Source organism: Panthera uncia, chromosome A2 (assembly GCF_023721935.1).
Source record: "Panthera uncia isolate 11264 chromosome A2, Puncia_PCG_1.0, whole genome shotgun sequence".
NCBI classification, from domain to species: Eukaryota; Metazoa; Chordata; class Mammalia; order Carnivora; family Felidae; genus Panthera; species Panthera uncia.
The window spans coordinates 97,422,323-97,448,066 of record NC_064816.1 but is presented as its reverse complement, the minus strand read 5'-3'; the positions used below and the strand labels follow the sequence as shown (position 1 = coordinate 97,448,066).

Sequence of the window (25,744 nt, the reverse complement as noted above, 5' to 3'; positions counted from 1 at the left end):
CCCTCTCTCTGACCCTCCCCTGCTCATGCTCTGTCTCTGTCTCAAAAATAAATAAATGTTAAAAACAAAAAAACAAAAAAAAACCACATGTACTTTTATTGTTTAAGAGTTTTCTGAATCTCTCCTTATATATGGCCCTCATTATTTCTGGTATATTAAGTATGGCCCACAATTCCAGTATAAAAAATGATATTATACAGTTAAGACATTCTGTGGGTAGGTATGTAAAATCTTTGCCATGGTTCTTACTAGTCTTAAGTCTTTAGATGTGCTTTATCTCTTACTATCAGATCACTATCAAATTAAGAGAAATTAGTACTAAAACAAGCAATGTAATAGCACAGTAAGTAGTCCTTAACTTTGGTTTCACATTAGACTCATCAGATGTTTCAAAAATATCAATAAATACCACTGTCCAGACCTCATCCCTAAGATATTCTGATTTAGTTAGTCTGGGGCTCTTCCCCAGCACGTGCTGCCTCGTTGCTTTCTTTCTTTCTTTTTTTTTTTTTTTTTTGGAAAGCCCCCAAATATTTTTACAGCAGAGCCAAATTTGAGACCCAATCATGAAAAGGTCAAAGCACTGGTCTGGAGTCAGGCTGCCTGACTTCTATCAGGCCTAACACCACGACCTAGGAAAAATTTGATCCCTTTTTTGATCTGCAAAATGGGACTAATTACTGATAGGATAGCTATGAAAAATGTGTGCGAAAAGAATTAGGACAGTGACTGAATCATATGGTCTGAATATGACCATAATAGCAGAAAGAACACACCCTTCCCTGTTTGCAAATGTAAGAAGGTGAACCATTCAGAAATTAAGTGCCTATTCTACTTTCTCTTGGCAGAAGAGGGGAAAAGAAAATAATTTTTAATAGATCTGCACATTCTACTTCTATTCAGGTACTTAAAAAGAGGAGATTTTTGTGTCTGGGAGCAAGGCAGGGTGATATTTGGAGTACCAGATTCCCCAGTTTAGACTGCCTAGCATAAACCCTGCCAGTTCATAATGTCATCCTTTAGCATATAATCTATCATCCTGAAATTAAAATCAATGGCTAAAGCATAGATTCTACAGATTCCTCTACAAAGACCGAACCAGTAGAATGTAATTCTGTCTTCACAGCGGAGGTACTCTTACCTGGGTAAGTGAGGGTAGAGTTCAACCAAAACTATACTCAATGACATATGAGGAGTGTAATTAAAAGCCAATGATGAGTTAGGTTAGAAATATGATTGACTAAATAGGACCTAAACAATTACTACTCTAGCATTAAAATTACTTCTTTTGCTTCAGGAAATGAAATTATCAGCTGTAGTGTGGTTTGATGGCCTAATGAAACTGGGAGAAACGTAAAACTATATAGCCTTTCTTGGCAACAAACAATTTGGAACCAGTTGTTTGTGATTACTGATTGTATTGAAAAGGAGTTCAGTTAACTCCAAGACCAAACTGGGGACAAGTAAGGAAAAACTTTGGCTTTTACAAACTGTCTGTAAGGTTCCCCTAAAACTTCAAAGTCAACCTTTTATGAGAAGGTTACAGAATTTTAATAAAACAAGACATCAGCCACAGCTAAGATCTTCCTCAGACTGGCATTCAACAAAGGGTAAGGAGGAATAATGACCATCAGAACCTTCACTACTTATATTTTTGAACTTTATTTCAAATTAAGATTGTGTTTTGAATAATGGGCTTAACTCACATTCCAAATGTTTGGTCCATTAATTAAATATTTGTCATATGTGGGCAAGTGTTTTAATCACATCGTTCCCTAAGTGTTCATTGAATTGATATCAATTTAAAAATTAAGTAAACAATCATAGCTGTTCCTTTATTTTTGTGTACTCACAATAAGTACAATTCTTCTTCCACAAACATAATCTTGATATGCAGAATGGCACGCTTTATTATTATCTCCTAATGTGACTTGGAGTCATTGATATGCTAACTAGTCACTCTGAATTTGACTATCTGACCTTGCAGTTCAAAATGAAAGCAAATCACTTTACTGAAGACAGTCTTCAAACCAGTTTATAGACTAAAATCCAGCCTCTTATACATATACATCACAATGGTCACGCAGAAAAATTTCAGTTTACAGAGAATATTTTATATCTTGAAAAGTAATGTAATTAAGGATCTCAGGAAAATCATGCTGATACAATCTTTTTTGTTTATTTTTTTAAAGTAGACTTCACACCCAGCTCAGAGTCCAACACGGGGCTTGAACTCCTGACCCGGCAATCAAGACCTGAGCTGAGATCAAGAGTTGGATGCTTAACTAACTGAGCCACCCAGGTGTCCCCCATCTGAGATTTTATATTCTTGAGCTTTTTAAATAGAAATATTTCCAGGGACATCAGTTTTCAAAAAACATTTTAAAACACACTATTCATATTAAACTACTCCTGAAGTATCCTAATGAGGAAAAATAAACACTTCTAATAAAAGTTTCACTGTAATTAAAAAAAATTTTTTTAATGTTTACTTCTCTTTGAGAGAAAGAGAGCACATGAACAGGGGAGGGCAGAGAGAGAGAGAGAGGGCAGAATCTGAAGCAGGCTCCAGGCTCCGAGCTGTCAGCACAGACCCTGACACGGGGCTCAAACTCACAAACTGTGAGATCATGCCCTGAGCTGAAGTCAGATGTTTAACCAACTGAGCAACCCAGGCACCCCAAAGTTTCACTGTAATTTTAAATGCTCACTTAAATATTTGCTGAGCACTTAACTATGTGCGAAATAGAAGGTGGCAAAGAAAAATGCTACAAATGCTGTCTTAACGGTATTAGGGAAATCTTGGTATTTACTTTTTACCCCTAATTCTTGCTAAAGAAAAATGGTATTATAGTGTCTTTAGGCACTAACCAACATGGAATCTTAAACTTATCACTGTTTCCACCTTAAAGCTTGTTCCTTCTTTGATACTCACTGCCTAATTACTAATGGTAATAATCTACCTTCTGCATCTCCCAAATTAGAACTCTGATAGAACTTGGCCTTTATCCTCCCTGACCTCATCCATCTATCAGCCACCAGATGCTGCAGACTCCTCTTTAGTCCCTCTCCTCCAACATCTCTGCACCCCCTCAATCTCTCTCTCCCCTGCCCCTGTGGTTCCCCAACTGAGAGGCATAAAACAATGTGCTGACATGCAAGATTTTTAGAACATTTACACACACTTTTTACCCTTAAAAATAAGAAAGTATGCTTTACTAATACATATTTAGTTTGTGGATCGAATTAAGTACATACATAACTTAGAAATATATGAACTTATATTAATGGTATAGATCAAAAATTGCTGCAAAGGACATGTGAGAAATCAAATTTGGAGACCATGGGACTAGACTGCCAAAAATTACCTTATCTGGTCCTCCTGCTCTCTCTCCACTTCTGTACTTCCACCTGTGCTGTGGCCCTTAAAGATAAATCTGGTCGTGTCCTTTAGCTGACAAAGATCTTTACCTGGTCCTTCATTTCTCTGAGCAAGGCCTACAAGGCCCCTTATGAAATACCAGCCTTTCTACCTCTCTACTCTCACTGCTTCTGCTCGCCACCATTCACCTCTGTGCTCTAGCCACACAGTTTCTTACTGTTCTCCACACACCAGGCCCTTTCACAGCTGATTGCCCATATAAGGCTATTCCTCCTGCAAAAGAGGCAGCAAGTAGTAGTATGAGGTTTGTATAGAAGATCTTTTTTGTCATCTGGACTACAAAGAACTTAGGAAAGTTACTTTATTTTGTAAGCCTCAGCTTCCCCTTTCTTAAAATAATAATGTTCCTCCCTACTCACAGGATTGTGGTAACATTATAGGAGATGACAAAGGTAAAATCACCTGAGCACATTTAATCACTATTAACAATCCTAGGAGGCAGGTACCATCATTATCTGTAATTAACAGATTAAGAAATTGAGATACAAGAGAGGTTGAGTAGCTTGCCCAAGGACACATAATTACTAAGTGGCAGAGCTGGGATTGAACCAGGCTGCACCAGAGTCAGAGCTCATTACCGTTAGGCTCCCTGTCTTGCTAGGTTTTGATCTGTCTCAACTGTAGTGTCCTTGCTGGAGACAGGAGGAGGAGACAAGATGATGATCAAGTTCCTTCCAATCTAACATCCCATGCTTCTAATTAAAGTCTGAAAGCTCAGGTAATCTGAATTCTAATTAAAATCTGAAAGCTTTATTGGGCCTGACTTTTGTTAGTGTCACAAGAGACCCAGTGTAAGCAATGGCCTCTATGTGTTGGTATTTTTCCTAGAGGAACACAGAAGATAACAGGGAGAAAAAATTTAACAGATCCCCTTTTGGGGGTATCAACAGGCCTAGTTGATACCCTACTTTCTGCCCAGTCATGATCAGAATGGAAGATGATATGGATTTTAGCAGTTACTTCCTTTCCCTGAATTTCAGAAGGGAATTTGGACTTTATGGTTTCTTCCCCACCAAAGGCCTTATCACTAAATTAGCATAATCTTAGTTGTTTAGTTCTCTGTACTTTTTTTTTGGTGGTGATGGGGAGGGGAACATTATCACACTCTTCCTGAACATTCAAAGGCCTCATACATATAATTTAACAACCTAAAAAAAAGATACTGATGTTCAACACAGCTAAAAAATATATCCTTAAAAAATGGACATACCATAAAGACAGGCCTTAAAGGAATACGTGAAGAAATCTCCACTAAGCACTACTCTATGATAGGCACTACTCTATGCTGAGGATAAAGCAATGAGTAAAATAAAGTTATCTGCTCCTGCTGGAGCTTATATTCTGGTAAATAGATAACAGGAGATTAAGTGAAACATATATGCACGTTTGTTAATAAATTTTGGTTTGCTTCTATTCTAGGCTCTGGGTTGTAACTGCTAGAACGGAGATGTATACTTATTACTTAGTTTTCAACTATAAATAGTAACTCATCCACAGAGGGCTAGCACAGCATCTGCCATCAGTATGATTGTGAACATTTTCCTAAAGAGGGGAAAAAGGCATTTACTGGATGCTTCTTATGTGCTGTCAATGGGAATATATAAGATTTTACATGTTACCTTGAAAAAGAGAAACAGGGAAGATGACATTAGGGACAGGATTCTAGAACAGGTCAGTGTTAGCCTATGGAATAATTCTTGTGTTGTAGCTCTATACTCCTGGTCATTTTACCAAAAGAGGTTCTTCTAGGGTAACAAGGGATCCTAGAACTATGTGGAGATAATCTTTTGATAGAGAAACAGACTCAGGATCAGAAGCAGTGATTTTAAGATGCAGTTGCTAAAAGCCGTATATCCAACCTATTTATTTTAACAATATAAAACATGAAAAGAAATGTACCACAAAATCTCAGCTGATTAAGCTCTCTAGAAGATAGAGCATTGAAGTATGTTAAGGGCAAAGGTTGAAGAAGGTTAAGCAATACAGCCCTAGACATAAACGCAAATAGAATTAAAATGTGTGTAGGAAGGAATAAGATGATGTCAAAAAGAGCCCGGAAAAGACAAGATAATACTTTATTTTTTTCTCTCCTACAACTAAAGCCTGCTCAGTCCTAACCCCCAAAGTTCAGGATTATTAATATTTATGAGTTAATCACAGTAAGAGGTAAATAGGCTTCTATGCGTTGGCCTTGGGAAACTCCATCCACATAACATACGTTGTTCTTGTGGGAAAGTACAGTTTAAGTTCCAAGTAGCCAATTTGTGGACTCTTGGAATTGAACTCTCCGTACTTGGCCCAAGGAGAATGGTTCAGTTGACTTTATGATGAGAATAATCAATGTTTCCACAATATCTTGCAAAATTGCAGAATTTTATAACAACTGCCTGTGCGAATTGTGCCAAAGATCAACTGTAAGTGGCAGACTGAAGTCTCGATTCTGTGGCTTGCCCAGCACCGGTTTGGCTAACAGCAAAGAATGCAGGCAGAGCTGCTAACAGCGTGTTTTGATGCTGCCATCTGTATTATATAAATCACTATTTATCTCCCTTGCATTTTGGGCATGATAATGTGAAAGAACTTAGCCTAACTCTTCGGGTATGTTCTGAGGATGTCAAGATGAGACATTCTCCACACAGTAGGAACCATGGCGGTTATTAGGCTAATTAGCCTGACAACTTTAGACATGTGACCAGGCTGCGTTCAGTCTTCAGGTCACTGGAAAAACCTAGCAAAAAAAAAGAAACAAACAAACAAAAAAAAAAAAACCCCACCTCAAACCTGAAAATAGTTTCTTAATGGCTGGACCTTTCTCAATAGAGTGTTTTTGTCATGGCACTGCAGTCAAAATAGCCAAAGAAAAACCCAATATACTAATAATCCACTAAAATTATTTTATAGGTCTCAAATGATACATGGCTCATAGAAAAGAACATATGTTAGGAATAGGAAGAAACAATGTTAGCAAAATCAGGAAAAGGATAAGTATGCCACAGATGAGTCTTAGAAAAATAATCAGCTCACCAGCACATCTCTCATGAGCCCATGTATTCACAATGGCTCTCCCTCTCCTTTCTTGGGTATGCCTTTCCAGGTGCCTAACAATGTCTGAACTATTATTCTATCACAGAACGAATTCTCTACAGTAAGTGTAGAATATGTAGGTACTCCCAATATATTCTAGTTGACTACAAAATTACAGTACCAATTCTGTTTTCATAGTTAATAATACAAACCTATTCAAAATCTATAGCTTCCATTTTTTTTTTCTTTACTGGAAATCAAAGACTAATTTATGCTTTATTGCAGAAAATGCATATTATAAGATGGAATCAGTATCTTAACAAAACTTGGACTGTACACAAAGAAGTAATGAGTCAGAGACTACTCTATAGTTTAATTGACATCAGAAACTGTAAAACTAACAACTCCCTCTTTTGTATCTTCAGTATTCTGAATGTTCTTGTATACTAGTGTATTATTTGTTTCCATTACTATTATCCCATATTACACTATAAGTTTCTTAAAAACAGATTATCACATCCTATTCATCTCTATTTCTCTACTCCCTAGTGGAGCATCTGACATACATCCATGTTCAATAAATGTTTCTTAAACTAGAAGTATAAACACAGTTGAATACATAAACCCCCATCCTCAATCCTGAAATACATGCGCGTGTGTGTGTATATGTATATACATGCATATATAAAAGAGACAGATGTTATTTTAATTTTTTCTTCACAAAGGGGGGAGTTGATATGAGAACTAGAAAGTTCGCATTATAACAGAAGGTCTCCTAATTTTTTCAGGGAACGCTAACATCAGCTTGATCTTAATCACAAAGTAGTGCTCAAAGCTAATTATGGTAATATGTTGATAAACTAGTATCTTAATTCCCAAGCTGAAATAGTCTTGTAGAAAACAAAAAATGTCTAAAATGATTCCATAATTTCTACAGAGATTTTTTTTTAAAGTCACTATTAGCCATACCCAGCACAATTTATTGTTTACTATGGACCAATGGTTGTGCTAAGCACTTTACTATAATATCTTAATAACCCAAATAATGATAAGAGGTATGTATTATTACCCTGTTTTACTAAGAAATATTTTTTTAATTATTAGGAAAAAAATTGTTGGCCTTAGAGATGATCCGGACCAGTGTTCTCATTTTACTTTAAAACAAACAAACAAACAAACAAAGCCACCAAGAGGAACACAAAAAAACAAAACAAAAAAACATTTGTGTTAGAATAAAAATACACAGAAGAAAATATACAAAAAAAAAAAAAAGGAAAAGTCTTAGAAAAAAGGACTAACTTATCTAAGAAATGGTCAGAATTCAGACTATTATAGTATCTTGAAGAGACACCTGCATTCCCATGTTCACTGTAGCATTATTTGTAATAGCCCAAACATGAAAATAACCTAAGTGGCCATAAATGGATAAAGAAAATGCGCGCACACACACACATACACACAGGAAATGTTATTCACCATAAAAAAGGAAATCTTACCATTTGCAACAGCATGAATGGACCTTAAGGGCATTATGGTAAGTGAAATAAGTCAGAGAAAAATAGTGTACAATCTCACTTATATGTAGAATCTTAAAAACATCAAACTTACAGAAACAGAGAGTAGGACAGTGGTTGTTAGGGGAGGAAGACATGCGAAGATGACAAACTTTCAGTTATAAGATGAATAAGTTCTGGGGATCTAAGGTACAGCATGGTGATTACAGTTAATAATACTGTACTGTATACTTCAAAGTTGCTATGAGAGTAAAACTTTAATGTTCTCACCATAACAACAACAACAAAAAAGTAGTTATGTGAGGTCAAGGATACGTTAACTAACCTTATGTGGTAAACATTTTGCAAACATACACATGAATCAAATCATTACACTGTGTACCTTAAACTTACATATGTTCTATGTTATATGTAAAAATAGTGTATATTTTAAACTTAGGATCTAAGTGAGTACCTCTTCTGAACTGCAGAAACCATATATTTATCTGCCTCATTGCATACTGTCATTTAGAGGCCCTAAAGGCAATCTCACAAACAGTTAACCAAAATGGAACTCACTTATTATCTTCCTAATATATTTCCTTTTCGGTTCAGTGTCTCTCAATTATCCACAATATTAAACTTAGAAGAAAACAGAACTCTAGAATTAATTTCCTAGCTTTATTATTACTGCTGTTTTTACTTTTCATTTTAACCCAACTATAGGTGCTAATAAACAGCAACAGTAGTCAACCTGAACCACACTTATCCTTTCTACTGAAAGAACACAGAATACAGGTTTTGGAATCAATCGGACCGACCCTTTTAGCCATTTACCACCTGGGTAGCCTCAAACAAATCACTATTCTTTAAAATTTCCAGTTACCTTCAAAACAAATCCTCCCACCAGAAGCAAGGCGTTTTCTTCTTTGTTGTACTGTGAAACATCCATAGTAAATATTGTGAGGATGTGACTAAAGGTGTTTGCTCCAGTAGGATGCCTCAGTGAAATAAGTTTCCTAGTCTGACATTCCACGAAATGGGAGACTTCCCACTTGAAGCAAAGAGATGCCTAAAGTACTGTCTTCAATACACCTTTAATGGAGGAAGGGAGTTCACCAGGCTTTTCAAAAATGGAAGGGTGAAAAGAAAGTGGAGAACTGCTGAGATCCACCCACAGAAATAGAAGCAGAAGACAAAGTCCAAAGTAACTTCTACTTAACATCTCAGCAGAGAGTCAGGCATAATGATGAGTGAAAGAAGCCAGACACGAGAATGAATACACATGCACCATTCCATTTCTGTAAAATACGTTAACACAGAAAAACTAAATTATGGCGATGGAAGTCACAACAGTGGTTACCTCCAGATGGAGAGGGGAAGGGGGCCTGAGGGAGCCTTCTGGGATGCTAAAAAATGTTCTGTATCTTGATCTAGGTAGTAGTTTCGTGAGCACATACATATGTAAAAATTCACTGGGCTGAGCACTTCAAATCTGGCCATTTAAATGTAAGAATACCTCAAAATAAAACAAATTAAGGGGAATAGCAATCAAATCAGGGCAAGGACCACAAAAATCCTATAAGATACTGTAAATTTTGCCTTTTTAGGTTTTAAAAATTTTGCCACCTATGGTGTATTTCTCTACGGTGAGAAGCAATACATGTGTCATAAAATAAGTTCAGTGTTTCTTTGAAAGTAACTAGGAAGGTGGAGCCTGGGCAATCTTTGTTGCCTTCTGTGTCTAGGCCTGAGGGGGCCAGAAACCACAAGGCAAGAGTCAGTGGTGGCCAAGTGCCTGACACAAGTACAGGAGACATGGGTAAACAGCTGAGCCCTGACAAGTAACAAGAAATCCCAGAGGTTCTGCCCTCTTACCAGTGTTCGTTAGTAATTCATCTATATACCACGACAACCCCTGATATCCTGTAGGTACTTATTTAACTTTATCTACTTGGTTCAAACTACATCCATCCTTCCAAAAGAATATCTAGAATGACTTCCTCCTGAGTCAATCTGATTACAAAAATCAAACTGTAGGCATGAGAAACATAAACTCTACCATAACCATCAATAGCTTTGGACAACACCAAGAAAAGACCTGCGTGTTACATGATACAAAGCTGTACGCACTCCATCTTAGAGCTTACAGCTTTCGTTAACTATCAGAACCATGCGCTGTGCTTCTCTGACACATTTATGGAAGATGTTTGTGCGAGTCACAGAGAAGGGGGTACGGGAAACCAATGAACAAACCTAGATCAGCCAATCCTTTACAATCCCCCCATCCCACAAAAAAAACCAAAAAATGATGTAATGGTCTAAGACAAAGAAAGTAGAATGAGCAAGGCCCTACGACAAACCCTCTAAGTGGGTGATTTCATTCTCACCTTTATCACGATCATAGAGTAAATCTTCTGTGGAGCAAGGGCTCCCATCCTGGGATTCTGGGGGACAGAAGGGAGACACACACGGAGAATGGCTGCTGCAGCTACTGCTGCGCTCCTGCACGGAGGGGGTCTGCGTGTCGATGCTGCGGGTGCTGCTACTCCGGTAGTGAGCGGGGAGCGGGGCCCTTCGGCCGTCTGGGATCTCCAAAGGCTAGAAGAGAAACCACCGTCACACGCGTGAGTGACAGCGCACACCCCTGATTCGTGCAGAAGTACACGGCGCTGTCCTTGTTTTCACATTCCACTGCTAGCTCACCATAATTGCTTCTTCAGAGAGTAAGATACCAGTCTTGTATCTGAGGTTGATTTCTGCACATTGCCTTGACCGAATGAAAAATTTATTTCAAATCCTGACGGAGTTCGGTCTCAAATACTAAGGATAAATTGCTTTACAAATTCCATAGCCCTCTGTATGTATTCGTAGGTTAGCACTTCCCAGAATCCTCAAGAGTAGGGGCTTTGTTTAAACATGGCATCCCTAGTGCCTACCACGGTGTCTGGCACATAGCAGACAACCAACAAACATTTGTCAAATGATGTTATCAAACTGTGCAAGAAATTACTCTGACTTGCTAGTAAGAAAAGTGAAATCTCATATTCACAGGGGTAGATATTTCTATTGGTCCATTCTTAATTTCAACTTTTTAGAGATCAGGAACAGAACTGTTTTCCATTTCCTTTACAAATTACCCCAAATTTCTCATAAAGTGATTTATTCTATTACTATTAAACAAAGGATGTTAACATAACTCAAAACAATTCTACTGTTTTGGTATCCCTCTAACTAGCACTATTCCTAAGTTTGCTTGGTTCCAATGCATTGTTTTGAGTGGCAAAAACAAGAATAGAAATGAAATAGAAATGAAACTAAATAGAAATGAAACTAAAATCACAAAAACACACGTTTTAGACCTGAAAAGACCTTAGAGTTCATTATTCCAGAGTCTTTACAAATAAAGAACCTATAACTTAGTGCTTCTGATGTCATACTAATTAAATGGCATGGGAGCCTCTGTCACAGTGGGCTCTCTACTCTTTTTTTTTTTTGAGAGCGAGAGCGAGAGAGCGAGAGCGAGAGCGAGAGAGAGAGAGAGAGAGAGAGAGCATGAGTGAGGGAGGGGCAGAGAGAAAGGGAGACACAGAATCTGAGTGAGGCAGGCTCCAGGCTCTGAGCTGTCAGCACAGAGCCCGACGCGGGGCTCGAACTCACGAACCGTGAGATCACGACCCGAGCCGAAGTCGGACGCTTAACGGACTGAGCCACCCAAGCACCCCATACTCTGCTTCTGCTGTAAAGGAAATCTTACTCCATTTTCCTAATCTGTGTGCTAACGAAGTAAACTCAACAAGTAAAATTCTATACATTAATCACTTGAAGTATTTTGTTATTATAGAGGCAAGACTGCAATGCTAAGAAAAAGAACAAATACACACTTATTTACAACTTATTTTTACTGTGTACTGCTTTTACTCTGAGCTTTGTCATTTCAGAGTTTTTAGAAACACTGTCAGAGGGATAATGGAGTACGATAAAATTAGACAAGATTCAAAACATGTCAATTTTTCTATAACGAACAACCAAGTTAAGTCAAGGCTGAAACCATTAACTACTGAAATAAAAACTTCATTTATCTATACAATGCTGTTAAACCAAAACTATAGCATCCTGATAATGACTACCCTACTATAAAGAGAATATTCAATTATGTAAATATTAGTTCATTTTGTAAACAAATAAGAAAGTAAAACTTTCCAATTAAAGAAAGAAATATTCCCAAAGGAATATTAACTTCGTTGGTCAAACGCTAAGAAAATGTTACTTTAAAATTTTTTCTTTCATTTAAATAAGTTTAGATTTTAATTACAATTCTACACTAAATGTTAGAATGAACAAAGAATAAACCATTGGCGCAGGTGTTTTTGGACAAAATTGTATCGCAATATGAGATGTGTGAAGTTCTCGGGGTAACCCATAAGGAAACGTCATTTTCAAAATTATATTTGAGGGCTTCATGACAGAATTATTTCTTAAAATTTAGATACCTGTCAAGGAAAATGTTACTTTAATAAAAGTGTCAGTATTGGTAAGCAGTAAAAAAATATGATGCATAAATCTATAATTAAAAAAATTAAGGGGGCGCCTGGGTGGCTCAGTCGGTTGAGCGTCCGACTTCAGCTCAGGTCACGATCTCGCGGTCCGTGAGTTCGAGCCCCACGTCGGGCTCTGGGGCTGATGGCTTGGAGCCTGGAGCCTGCTTCCGATTCTGTGTCTCCCTCTCTCTCTGCCCCTCCCCCGTTCATGCTCTGTCTCTCTCTGTCTCAAAAATAAAATAAAAAACATTTAAAAAAAAAAAATTAAGAATTTGAGTTATCTTTCATTCATGTCCTATTTGATAGACAGTCTTTCTGTATTCCAATTCCTTAATCTATAACTGGGTAATATATAACAATCTCCTTCACCAACTTTGTTTTGTTATGAGAGAGTACAAGAATTATAAGAACAAAACAGATTTTAAAAATTTACTGTTTACACAAAATAACAATGGGAAAATATAAAAGCTTAGAAGACTGATATACTTAACAGGACATTTTTCTTTAGTTATTGGCAGGCTCACTAATGGTAACATTTTGTTTATTAAAACTTTGAGGCACACTTAATCATCAATCGAAAAAATTCTAAAAATTAGTATTGTAGCTGTAAGTGTGTAGGTTACCCTAGAGTAATTCTGAAATGGCTACTGTGAAATTAGAATATAACTTATTTAAAAGCAGAACTGTATAAAAATTTTACCTAAGTATAGCTGACATACAATGCACATTAGTTTCAGGTGTACAGCACAGTGAATGGACACGTCTATACATTATGCAATGCTCCCCACTAATGTAGCTTACCCCATCACCACACAACGCTATTACTATAACCACTGTACCTTTCATCCCTGTGATTTATTCATTCTGTAACTGGAAGCATATACCTCCCACTCCCCTTCCCCTTTTTCGCTCATCCTCCCACCCTCTCCCCCCTGGCAACCACCAGTTTGTATTTATGGGCCTGTGTGTTCATTTGTTTTGTTTTTAGACAGGTGAAATTATATGGTATTTGTCTTTCTCTGAGTTATTTCACATAGCATAATACTCTCTAGGTCCATTCACATCATCACAAATGGCAAGATCTCATTCTTTTTTATGGCTGAGTAACATTCCATTGTGTGTGTTTTATTTATATTCATATGTACTTTCATATATTTTATAGATTAATTATATATATATTAAACACACACACGCACACCACATCTTCTTCATCTGTCAATGGATACGTAGGTTGTTTCCATATCCAGGCTATTCTAAATAATGCTGCAGAAAGCAAAGGCATGCACCCATCTTTTTGAGTTAGTGTTTTTGTTTTCTTGAGATTATGTTATTAAGTTTTATATTCTAGTACAGTTTGTTTTGATGTTCTTAAGGATCAGCAAATATGTGACTGATTCTTTCATCTTCAAAGAATTAAACCAATTTCACTTCCTTACATTAATGCTTTTAAACGTTACTTAACGTATAAAGGAAGCATTTTAATGACAATGTGCTAACAGATGACATTTCCAAAAATGTCTTTATAGCATGATAAATATAAATTAAAAATTTAAAATAAAACATCTAGGAAGAAAAAAATGGCACAACCTTTCGGGAGGACAATTTTAGCAATAGTCATCAAAATTTAAACATACAAATGCTTTGACCCAGCAATTTCGCTGCTAGAAATTGTTTGCAGGAGTACACAATTTTTCCTAAAGCACTGCTTGAGATGACAAAAACTGAAAATAATGTAAATGGCCATCAACATGGAACTCCTAAATTATGGTGCATTCATACAATGATTCACTACATTCACACACATACACACGTCAAGAAGGATCACAAGAAATTATGCATAATGCTCGTATCTGCTAATAAGCAATACTGAGAATTGAAAGAAAGTTTTATGTTTTAATTTTACAAATATAAGATTGGACGGTGTGACTTTTGAAATTAATTAACTTTTAAAACCTGCACATTATTTAAAGGAATCAGATACACATTTGACATAAATTAAATCATTATTTTGGTTCAAAAAAATCACAGAGATAATTAAGTCAGAGGTTATTCTATGCTTTCTTTTGTTGAGTATGTATTTGTAATGTGGCCAAATATACGTTCACATGCAGTAGTGCCCAGATTACTTTTCTGGGACAGAGGTAATTTATAAAGCATTTTTGGTGAATTTAAAATGGTTCAAAGACCTAACCACAAGAGAAACCTAAAATTAAAAAACTCCTAGAAGAAAACACAAATATCATTGTGGCCTTATATTTAGGTAATGGTTTCTTAGGTATGACACCAAGTATACAAATATGACACCAAGTAAACAAAAGAAAAACAACAAATCAAACTTTATCAAAATTGAAAATGTCCTTTAAAGGACATCATCAAGAAAATAAAAAGTGAAGAGACAACCAAAGGATGGGTATTTTCAAGTCCTACATCTAATAAGAAATTGTATCTAGAAAATTAAAAAAAAAAACTTTATAAAGAATTTCTACAATTCAATAGTAAAAAGGCAAAATAATCCAGTTTTATGATTATAAATGTTCTAAACAGACAATTTTCCAAAGAAGACACACAAATGGCCAACAGCACACGAAAAGACGCTTAATGTCTTTAATATCATTAGATTCAGAAAATGCACAGCAACACCATGATGAGATACCATTTCACATCTACTAGGATGGGTATAATAAAAAAAGACAGAATTACAGGTATAGGTAAAGATGGAGAGATCGGAACCTCCATACAAGTAAATTGTGTAGTGCAGAATGCAAAAGTGCAGCCACTTTGGAAAAACAGTCTGGCAGTTTCTCAAAAGGTTAAACAAAGAGCTACCATACCAGCAATTCCACAACTAGGTATATGCCCGAGAGAAATGAAAACATGTTCACATGAAATCTCATACATGAATTTCATAGCAACACTATTCATAATAGCTAAAAAGTGGAAACAAGACAATGTTCATCAACTGATGACTAGCTGAATAAAATTCATACAATTGGGTATTTGGCAATAAAAAGGAATGAAATACAGATAAATGTTACCACTTGGGTGAACCTTAAAAACATTATGCTGAATGAAAAAAAAACAGCTACAAAAGGCCACGTGTTGTATGATTCCATTTACAAGAAATGTCTAGAACAGGCAAACGTGCAGACAGATAAAGTAGATTAGTGGTTGCCTACCGCTGGGGACACTGGAAGGAAATGAGGGATGGTTACTGAAGGACATAGAGTTTCTTCCCAGGGTGATGAAAAGGCTGTAAAACTGACTGTGGTGATGGTTGCACAACTGTGAATATGCTTAAAAAAAAAAAAAAAAACCACTGAGCTGCACACATTACATTGGTAAATTGTATGGTATGTGAATTATAGCTAATCAAGCTGTTACCAAAAAAAAAAAAAAAAAAAAAAAAAAAGGACTACTGAGACAGTTCTGAATGCTAAAGAAGAAAAAGATTCGAACATGCCATGTAACCTTACCTTGGACACTTCCTCCTTTCCATTATTTTCTTTAATGAATACCTTTTCTAATTCAGGACTTATTCCTTCTACATTGCAGGGCACACGTGAAACTGATGATTTTGGCACTGATATATTTGACAGTGGCATAGGGACTGATCTTGATCCAGTAGCCTACAAAATATAAGACAAGGTGGGGTCAAATTATTTGTGGTCAAAAAAAAAATCAAAAAATCAAGAACTCAAGAGCATGGTAAATCTGAAAATGGAAAACTCAATGAACAGAGATTTTTCAATATTACAAATATACTATATATCCAGATACACCCACAGAAATGTAGGTTCTAAAGTAAGGAAGGTCCAGAGCCAAAATAACCCTTTATGTAAGTGTCAAGTTTTAATAGTATAATGCATACATTTTTTTGGTAGGATGGCAGACAGAACCTTCTGCACAGTTTAATTTTTTCCCTTTTGTTTTTACTAAAAAAACATAGTTGAAATCATGTCAGTTAAATGTATCATGTGGCTTTACCAGACACCTCTGAGTGTGTTTAAAAGATTTGTTTCCCTCACTGTTAAAATTACCTTCCAGTATTTTTCATTTCCATTTGTCAACCATTTGAGAAAACCTTCTGGATTATTAAGTAATGTGGCAACAATGTATCATGCTAAGTTCAGTAACACAATTGATATCCTTAAGGTTGTTTTTCAAAAGTCCTTTGGAGGAGTTCTCAAAAATTAACCACCTCTCACAGCTGTCATAGAAGGTAACTTAAAGACTTTTTTTTTTTAAATCCAGTATAGTTAACATAGTGTTATATTACTTTCAGGTGTACAATATTGTGCTTCAACAATTCTATACATTTCTTGGTGCTCATCATAATAAGTGTACTGTTAAGCCCCTTTACCCATCCCCCCACCACTTCCCCTCTGGTGACCATCAGTGTGTTCTCTATAGTTAAGAGTAAGACGAGCTTTTTGATGCTCAAGGAACTAATACCAGATTGGAAATGAGGAAAATAAAGATGAACAAGGCAAAAGTAAAAATGATACATGATCTCACTCTTACTCTGAATGATTAAAGTTGATACATAGGATTCATATTGAGGTAGACTGCTAATCATTGATTAACACATGAACAATTATTTCCTCTACTCAGGGCTGTGTTTCTGCCATCTATGAGCGGCTGCCTGCTAATGCCCTTTGTTATGATGCACACATTTTTGTTCTTTTTTTTATATGAAAGTTGTAATTCTTTGTTATACATTTGCTGTTTACTTTAGATCAAATACCTTTCTTTTGGTACTTTTATGGTTTTTCATTTTAAATATTTAACCTATCATGATTTATTTTTGTGTATGGTGTGAGGCAGTATTTTTTTTTTTTTTGCCACACAGTAATCAAACTGCCAAGATTTCTTTATGATTCTATATTTGATTTCCTTATGATTTCTATATTTGATTTGATTTTCTTAACTGATAATCCGTATACAAAGTTTCACTTTAATTGCTGATATTTATAGTACACGTTGGTATCTTATAGGAAGAGTCTTTTCAAATTTTCTTTTCCATTAATTGGCATTAATTTTCCATGTGACTTTTGAAGACAACTTTTCAAGAAACAAAACCATTACTTTTAAATTTCCACTGGAATTCAATTTGAAAATTTCAATTTTCTGGAATTCAATTAATTTCAGGTAAATGGCTATTTGAGAAATAATGAGTCTTCCCTTCTCATGCATGAATGTGTTGAGATTTCCCATTAAGGTCTTGGTTTTCTACCTCATATTCTCAATAAAGTCTTACGGTTTGCATATTTCTCTTAAGTCTAATTCTTGGCATTTTATATATATTTTTGTATATACTAACATGTCATTGCTAATTGTAACATAATAAGAAACATGTATTTGGAATCTGCCCTGGTTCTTGACACACATTTCCTACAACCCTTATAATTTCCTGACTGATAGATATGCTAGCAGCATCTTTTGTTCTAATATTTGGTTTCTGACCATGGAACCTGACACAGAGGTTCCTAAATTCCTTGGAATTTCCTGGGTGATAGAAGAGTCTTCTAATGAGGGGACTTTTTTTTTTTTCTTTTAACTTTTTTAAAAGTTTATTTATTTATTTTGAGAGAGGGGGAGAGAGAGAGAGACAGAGTGCAAGCGGGGGAGGGAAAGAGAGGGGAATAGAGAGAGAATCCTGAGTAGGTTTCATGCTCTCAGTGCACAGCCCGACAAGGGGCTCTACCCCATGAACTGAGATCATGACTGGAGCTGAAATCAAGAGTCAGATGCTTAACCGAATGAGCCACCCAGGTGCCCCTAATGAGGTGACTCTTGACAGGCTCCTGGATAGGTTCAGGATGAGGGCTAGTCAACAGGAAGATCAAGCCATGATTACAAGCTTGGAACTTTCAGCCCCACACATCCTCTGGAGATGGCAGAGGGGCTGGAGAGTGAGTTAATAATGGATAATGCCTATGTGATAAAGCCTTCATAAAAATCTCTAAACTTTGGTTTTAGAGAACTTCTAAATTGGTGAATACATATCCATAAGCCCTGTGTACCTACCTCCTCAACTAACTGTTCATCTGTATCCTTTATTATATCTCTTATAATAAAGTGGTAGACCTAAGTGTTTCCCTGAGTTCTGTGACCTGTTATAGCAAATTACTGAACCTGAAGAAGGGTGGTTAGGAATTCCTTCTTTATAGTCAGATAGAAGTACAGATGACAACCTGGGACCTGGGACTGACATCTTAATGGGGGGGGGGGTAGTCTTATGGGACAGAGCCCTTAAATTGTGGGGTCTGTGCCAACTCCGAGTAATTAGTGTTATAACTGAATTGCAGGATACTTAGTGTTTGGAATTGGCAAGTTGGTTGGTGTGGGAAAACCTCCCACACGTTTGGTGTTAGAGGCACTGTAAGTAGAGGGTACAGTGGTTTGCCTTCATTAGTATAAAACTACTGATTTTTATAGGCTTATATTTTATCTTATCTTCTCATTATCAGTTTCTTTTTGTTGTGAAAAATTATAATCATAAACATAATTAAACACTATACCACAATGAACTTCAGTACACATCATCCAGCTTCAAAATTACCAACATCTGCCAATCTTGTTTCATCTAAACATCTATTTTTCTTCTGTTCTTAGATTATTTGAAAGCACATTCCAGACTTCATACTTCACCTACAAATATTTCAGTATGTATAGCAGATAATTATTTTTACGCATAACCACGATGCCAAAAATTCAATGTAAATTAGGAACATGTGCCAAAGTCTTTTTTGTTGTCAGCAAGTCAATAGGTCTTCTATAAATCTATTGGGCTCTTACAGAAAAAGTGCTTAAAATAAACAGAGTAAAGAATAACACACTATTTCTACCAGATTAAGAAGAAAAAATTGTACTTTGTCTCTATAATTTTGCCTTTTCAAGAATTTAATATAATGAATCATACACTATGTAGCCTTTTGCTTCTGACTTCATTCACTTAACATGGTATTTTTGAGAATCAACCATGTTCTTGTAAGTATCAGGAGTTCCTTCCTTTTTCCTGCTGAAAAGTATTGCATGGGTGTTACAAAATGTTGTTTTATCTATTCATCAGTTGATGGATATTTGTTTCCATTTTTTGACTATTATAAATAATGACTCCATGAACACTGATGTACGAGTCTTAGTGTGGACATACATTTTTATTTTTCGTGGCTAGATATCAACGAGTGAAATTTGGGGGCTCTATGGTCAGTGTGTAACTTTTTAAGAAAATGCCAAACTGTTTTTCACAGTGGTGGTACCATTCGGTCTTCCCATCAGCAATGTATGTCTGTTCTAGTTGATCCAAATCCTCACCAACACTTGGTATTGACTATTCTGTCAGTTTTAATGGTTTAGTTCATTGACTTTCATTTTCTAAATAGATTACATACAGCTAACAGTAACTATTTTTTTCTTACTGCTCTGTCTAGAGCCTCTAAGCTACTAGCAAATAATATCAATAACTGTGGGCATCTATGACTTGATTTTTATTTTAACAAATGTTTCCAATATTTTACTGTTAGGATCTCACTACATTTGCATTTTAGTCACATTAGGAAATGTCATATTTTTAGTAAAGCCGGTTTTTACCACACATAGATAACTGAGTTTTTATCAGGTGTTATTCAGCATCTACTGTGATCTTCATATGAAATGAACTAAACTAATACATTTCTTAATGCGAAATCATCCTTATGTTTGTGAAACATCTCTGATTAGATTTGTTTTGATTCACTACTGGGGTTTCTTCTTCTATACTTCTACATTTGATTTACTAAAATTTACATCAATATTTTTTTAATATTTATTTATTTTTGAGAAGGAAGAGAGACAGAGAGACACAGAGTGCAAGGGGCGGGGGGGTGGGGCAGGGCAGGGGAAGAGAGAGGGAGACACAGAATCGAAGCAGGTTCCAGGCTCTGAGCTGTTAGCACAGAGCCCGACAGAGGGCTTGAACTCACAAACTGAACCATGAGATCATGACCTGAGCCAAAGTTGGACGCTCAACTGACTGAGCCACCCAGGTGCCCCTAAAATTTATATCAATATTTTAGGTGAATTTGGTCTAGAAAAGCATCTCCCAAACTATATTCCATGGGAAGTACATGTTCCTAGGGAGGCAGGAGAACCACAACAAAACTCTAATCCTCAATTTCTTCTAATGTAAAATAGGTGTAAATAGATATAAAGAGATATAGATGGCTTAAGGTACCATTAGGAAGATTAAATGAGATAATGCCCATAGTTGCTTAACAAGTAAATGAGCTAGGATTTAGCCAGTCCAGCATCAATCATTCTGGAGATGACTACACTCTGTTACATCTATTATTAAAAGAAAATTACATACATGGAGGAAAAATAAAACTTCTTGCAACAATTTAACAAGCAGTAACAATTTAGTAGAGCCAGGGATTTAGATTTTTAATTCTGCAACCCAACAATAATGGATTCTCCCTTTATAATGAACCCTTTCAAAGGAATTCTTCAAATCTGGACAAGAAATTAGCCTACCTGAGTGTGATTGATGGTTACATGGTTGCCAGGAAGAGGTGACTGACGCTCTTTCTCTTTACTGTGCCGACTGCTCTGTTTACTACGTTGTAGCTGCTGCCTCAGTTTGGCAATCTGCTTTGGGGAGGGGGGAGAAATAAGATGAGAACAACAGTGAATACCAGTTTTTAAGTACTTCTTATTTTAATTTTTGGATGCTGGTAATTTTTTCCTCAAAGGTTTCAAGAAGAGATAATATTTCACTGCAAAGATTTATTCTTCTACATTTTTAAGATTAAAACTATTGAAAATAAGAGGTACAAACTTCCAGTTATACAATAAGTAAGTCACAGGGATATAAAGTACAGCACGGGGAATACAGTCACTAATATTGAAATCATTATGTTTGGTGACAGAAAGTAACTAGACTTTTCGTGGTAATCATTTCATAATGTATAAAAATGTTGAATCACTATGTTGTACAACGGAAACTAACATGTTAACTACACTTCAATAAAATGTATGCTACGAATGCTTCACTTGCTCAATTGAAATAGTGTTTTGGTAAACATGCAGACTAAATTTTTCCAAATTATTTCAGATTTTACACCAAGTATCTTTGTACACCAAGTATCTACCTCTTTAAACACTTTTTTTATAAGGCAAAAAACTAGTGTTTCACATGCTAATTAAAGTCAAAGCCCATATATTAACATGGAGACCACATTAGTTTCTAAGTTTCCATCTTACATAAACAAAACACTCCTGGTTTAAAACACTTTAAAATTTTCAATCTTTTCATGGTGAGGAAAATCCAAGCATTTAGTATTAGTAACTTCCTAGTACTGAATATCTTACTATACATTACTCTTTAGTCACACAACTTTAATTTTCCAGCTCAATTGAGATATAATTGACATATGATGTTGTCTAAGTTTAAGGTACAGAACATGTTAATTTGATACATTTATATATTGCAAAATGATGCCACCGTAGCATTAGTTAACACGTCTATCCTATCACAAAATTACTACATCTTTTTTTGGGTGAGAACAGTTGAGATTTACTCTCTTAACAGCTTTTAAATATACAATACAATATTATTAAGTATAATCAAAATGCTACACATTAGATCCCCAGAACTTATTCATCTTATAACTGGAAGTCTGTATCTTTTGACCAACCCCAATTTCCTCTACCCTTCAGCTCCTGGTAACTACCATTCTACTGTTTCTGTGAGTTCAATCTTTACAGAACCCACATACAAGTCATATCACATAATATTTGTCTTTGTCTGCCTCACTTATTTCACTTAGCATAATGCCTTCAAGGTTGATCCAGGATGTTACAAATGGCAGGATATCTTTCTTTCTCATGGCTGAATAATATAACAATGGAGATACACACACACACACACACACACACACACTCTCTCATACTACATGTTCTTTATCCATTCATTTGTTGGTGGACACTGGCTATAGTCAGAAAACTTTTAAAAAACAAATGTAACTTAGACTGTATTCTCCTAAGTGGAATGGTAACATTCCCAGGCTTAAGAGAAAAGTCATTATTACCATATGGCTTGGAATTCATTAAACTACTGGTATTTACCCAAAAAAAATATAAAAACACTAAGTCAAAGGGATACATGCATCCCTACTTTCATAGCAGCAAAACTATGGAAGCAGCCCAAGTGTTGGTAGATGAATGGATAAAGATGTGGTATACACACACACACACACACACACACACTTTGAATATTATTCAACCATAAAAAAGAATGAAATCTGGCCATTTGCAACAAAATGAATGGAGTTAGAGTGTATAAGGCTGAGCGAAATAGGTCAAAGAAAGACAAATACCATATAATCTCACTCATGTGGAATATAATAAAAAAACAAGCAATGGAAAAAAGAGAGACACAAACCAAGACATAGACTCTTACTATAAAGAACAAAAATCGATGGTTACCAGAGAGGAGGTAGGGATGGGGAAAATAGGGGATGGAAATTAAAGAGTACATTTATCAATATGAAAAAAATAGTAAAATGATTTTTAAAAGATAAGACCATATTTGCAATCAAACGGTGCAGTGCCTGGCATGTGATAAGGTTCTGCAGGATTGAAACCTGTGCCCATTTCTGGTTTACAGCGATGGCCCCACACAAAGTTCCTTGGAATCATCTGGGAAACTAAAAACCAAAAAACCAAAAAAAACCCAAACTCACAAAATCCTGACCAACACAGATTCATTCCTGTGCCTGTCCCAGATCAATTTTTGTGGTTCTGTATAGTTTCTATGTGTCAGCATTTAGGAGCCCTTGTTCCAGAGTATTTGAAGTTACAAAAATGCAGCCACCAGACCCATCTCTAACTGCATGCAGCTCATCATGCCAATATTTAACAGCAGATTCTATCATACCAGCCTAGCACTGCAAAACATTGTCCTTAGAATTTACTGTGGCAGAATAAATTTCCTCGAAATTAAACATAATCTCAAAAACTGAGACATAAGTATTACCAGGAGGTAAATTTCAAACAGAAAACAATTTATATTAAACAACAACCTGGACAGAACTCAAAATACCTAATATATTTTAGATGACATATAATCTGCTTCAAATATGCCAGACCAGGAATAAAATATTCCTAAGCATTTTAAAGGGAATAATTAGCAATTTGGGGGAAGTTATAATACTGGTATTATTTTCTTTGTAGAAAAGATGACATCAATCAACTAACAGTTATTCCTTAAACACCTAGAAGCAAGCCCAGTTTTATGTTACCTACTTAAGGAAAGTGTAAATACAAAAGTAAAGTCTGCAGAATATATTGATTTCCTCAAGGACATAAAGCAAAAATACACTGTATTTTAATATTAGCTAAATGCTTTCCTTGAATAACCATGGCAATAAAAAGCAAAACAGACAGTTGCTATTAAAGCCTATACCACTCAAAGGGAAAAGTATATATAGGTTGCTAGAAAAACTTATTTTTACCTATGGTAAATAGAAGAGAAATAGCATGTAAGCAAATAAAGCACCTAGACAAAGGAATAGTTTTTATCCTTTCTTTTATATTCATATCCTTAAATTCCTTTAGTTTTTTTTTTTTTTTTTTTTAACGTTTATTTATTTTTGAGACAGAGAGAGACAGAGCATGAACGGGGGAGGGGCAGAGAGAGAGGGAGACACAGAATCTGAAACAAGCTCCAGGCTCTGAGCTGTCAGCACAGAGCCCGACGCGAGGCTCGAACTCACAGACCGTGAGATCATGACGTGAGCCAAAGTCGGATGCTTAACTGACCTAGACACCCAGGCACCCCAAATTCCTTCAGTTTTTAAAGCTCTCTGTAGCTTGTAGACCTCTCACACAACGATCTTGCAAAGATATACAAGCAAGATGGTCTATGTTAACGTTTGAGTTCCCTGCTCTCTGTTGAAATGACATGATTTTCGTCTAGAGAACATTAATTTTCACAAGAAAACGAATCAAAATTAGTAGGTAATCATTATAAATCAGAAAAGATTATTTTCTATGATAAAAAATAAAAAGGATTTCAAATTGTACAAGTCACTTAATTAGGAAAGAGGTAGAAAATTAAGTGTTTTCTGAATATTAATGATGTTTCAGTGCTGTTTCAAAACCAGCAAGAGCTTGTATAGAAGAGCCCATAATGCCTAGAGATTAATCAAGGCAATTTGTACTTTTTCATTTTTAAAATAATCTTTAAAAATAAACAAACAAAAGCAATCTGAAAATTGATCAGTCCTAAATCACTCTATTTTAAAGGCCTTGAGATATCAAAATAAGCCAGAAAAAATTTTGTTCTCAACAGCCTTAACAAACCCCTGAAAACAAAGAGCATCCATCATGGGTACCTATCTTACTTTGCCTGGAACACCCAGTTAAACTGTGTAACCTTACAGCTTTCACACAATACTGTTCATCTCAGGATATTATATAGCTATGCTCTTGTTTACAATTCCGTAGAGATTAGGGTAAAAGGGAGCTCATCTTCCTAAATATATATACTCAGATTACAAATTTTAGTCAAGACCTATGTAAAATGAAAGCAAGATGCCGTTAAGTCCTCCTTCGCTTCACAGTAAGGCGGTTCCTGTGTTGTTTACAGGTACATTCAGTAGAGGGGCAGACCTGTGTCACAACTATAAACACTCTCACCTTCCATAGTTGAGCTTAGAATTTCCCTCTCCTTTTCCTTTGATGCTCAAGAGCACATGGCCATTTGTAGCCAGTAGAGAGTAGACATTAGAACCAGCAAAGAGTAGACACAAAGTCGTGTCCATGAGGAAGGGGCAGAAGGAAAGTGCAATCCCCTGTCCCCACACACAAACACACATACATTCCACCTCATCCATAGCTCTGAAGCTCTGCCCAAGACAGCCTCTCTAGGCCTACATTCCATCAATTGCATGGAAGCTCCTGGTCCTCACTTTGATGAACTCGCCCACCCCAGTCACTGTGATGAAATGCCTACCAACCTTCATTTACAAAAGGGGCAGTAAATTGTACTGACTGGATTTTTTTTTTTAAGAGAGACAGCACGCACACGCACACACACACACAGTGGAGAAGGGCAGAGAGAGAGGGAGAGAGAGAATCTTAAACAGGCTCCATGCCCGGTCATATCCCAACATGGGGCTGGATTTCACAGCTGTAAGATCATGACCTGAGTTGAAATCAAGAAGTCAGATGCTTAACCAGCTGACCCTTACTGACTAGAC

General features: G+C 36.1%; 1 protein-coding gene across 1 annotated transcript in view; it reads right to left on the bottom strand.

The window, feature by feature from the left end:
- GLCCI1 (glucocorticoid induced 1) overlaps nt 1-25,744 on the bottom strand; it is a 105,393-nt gene that overhangs the window by 7,089 nt on the left and 72,560 nt on the right. The window contains exons 4-6 of the mRNA XM_049641541.1: nt 21,015-21,128; nt 15,974-16,126; nt 10,350-10,560 (exon numbers count right to left, since the gene is read on the bottom strand). Coding sequence (XP_049497498.1) covers nt 10,350-10,560; nt 15,974-16,126; nt 21,015-21,128 — 478 coding nt within the window. The remainder of the gene's footprint in view (nt 1-10,349; nt 10,561-15,973; nt 16,127-21,014; nt 21,129-25,744) is intronic.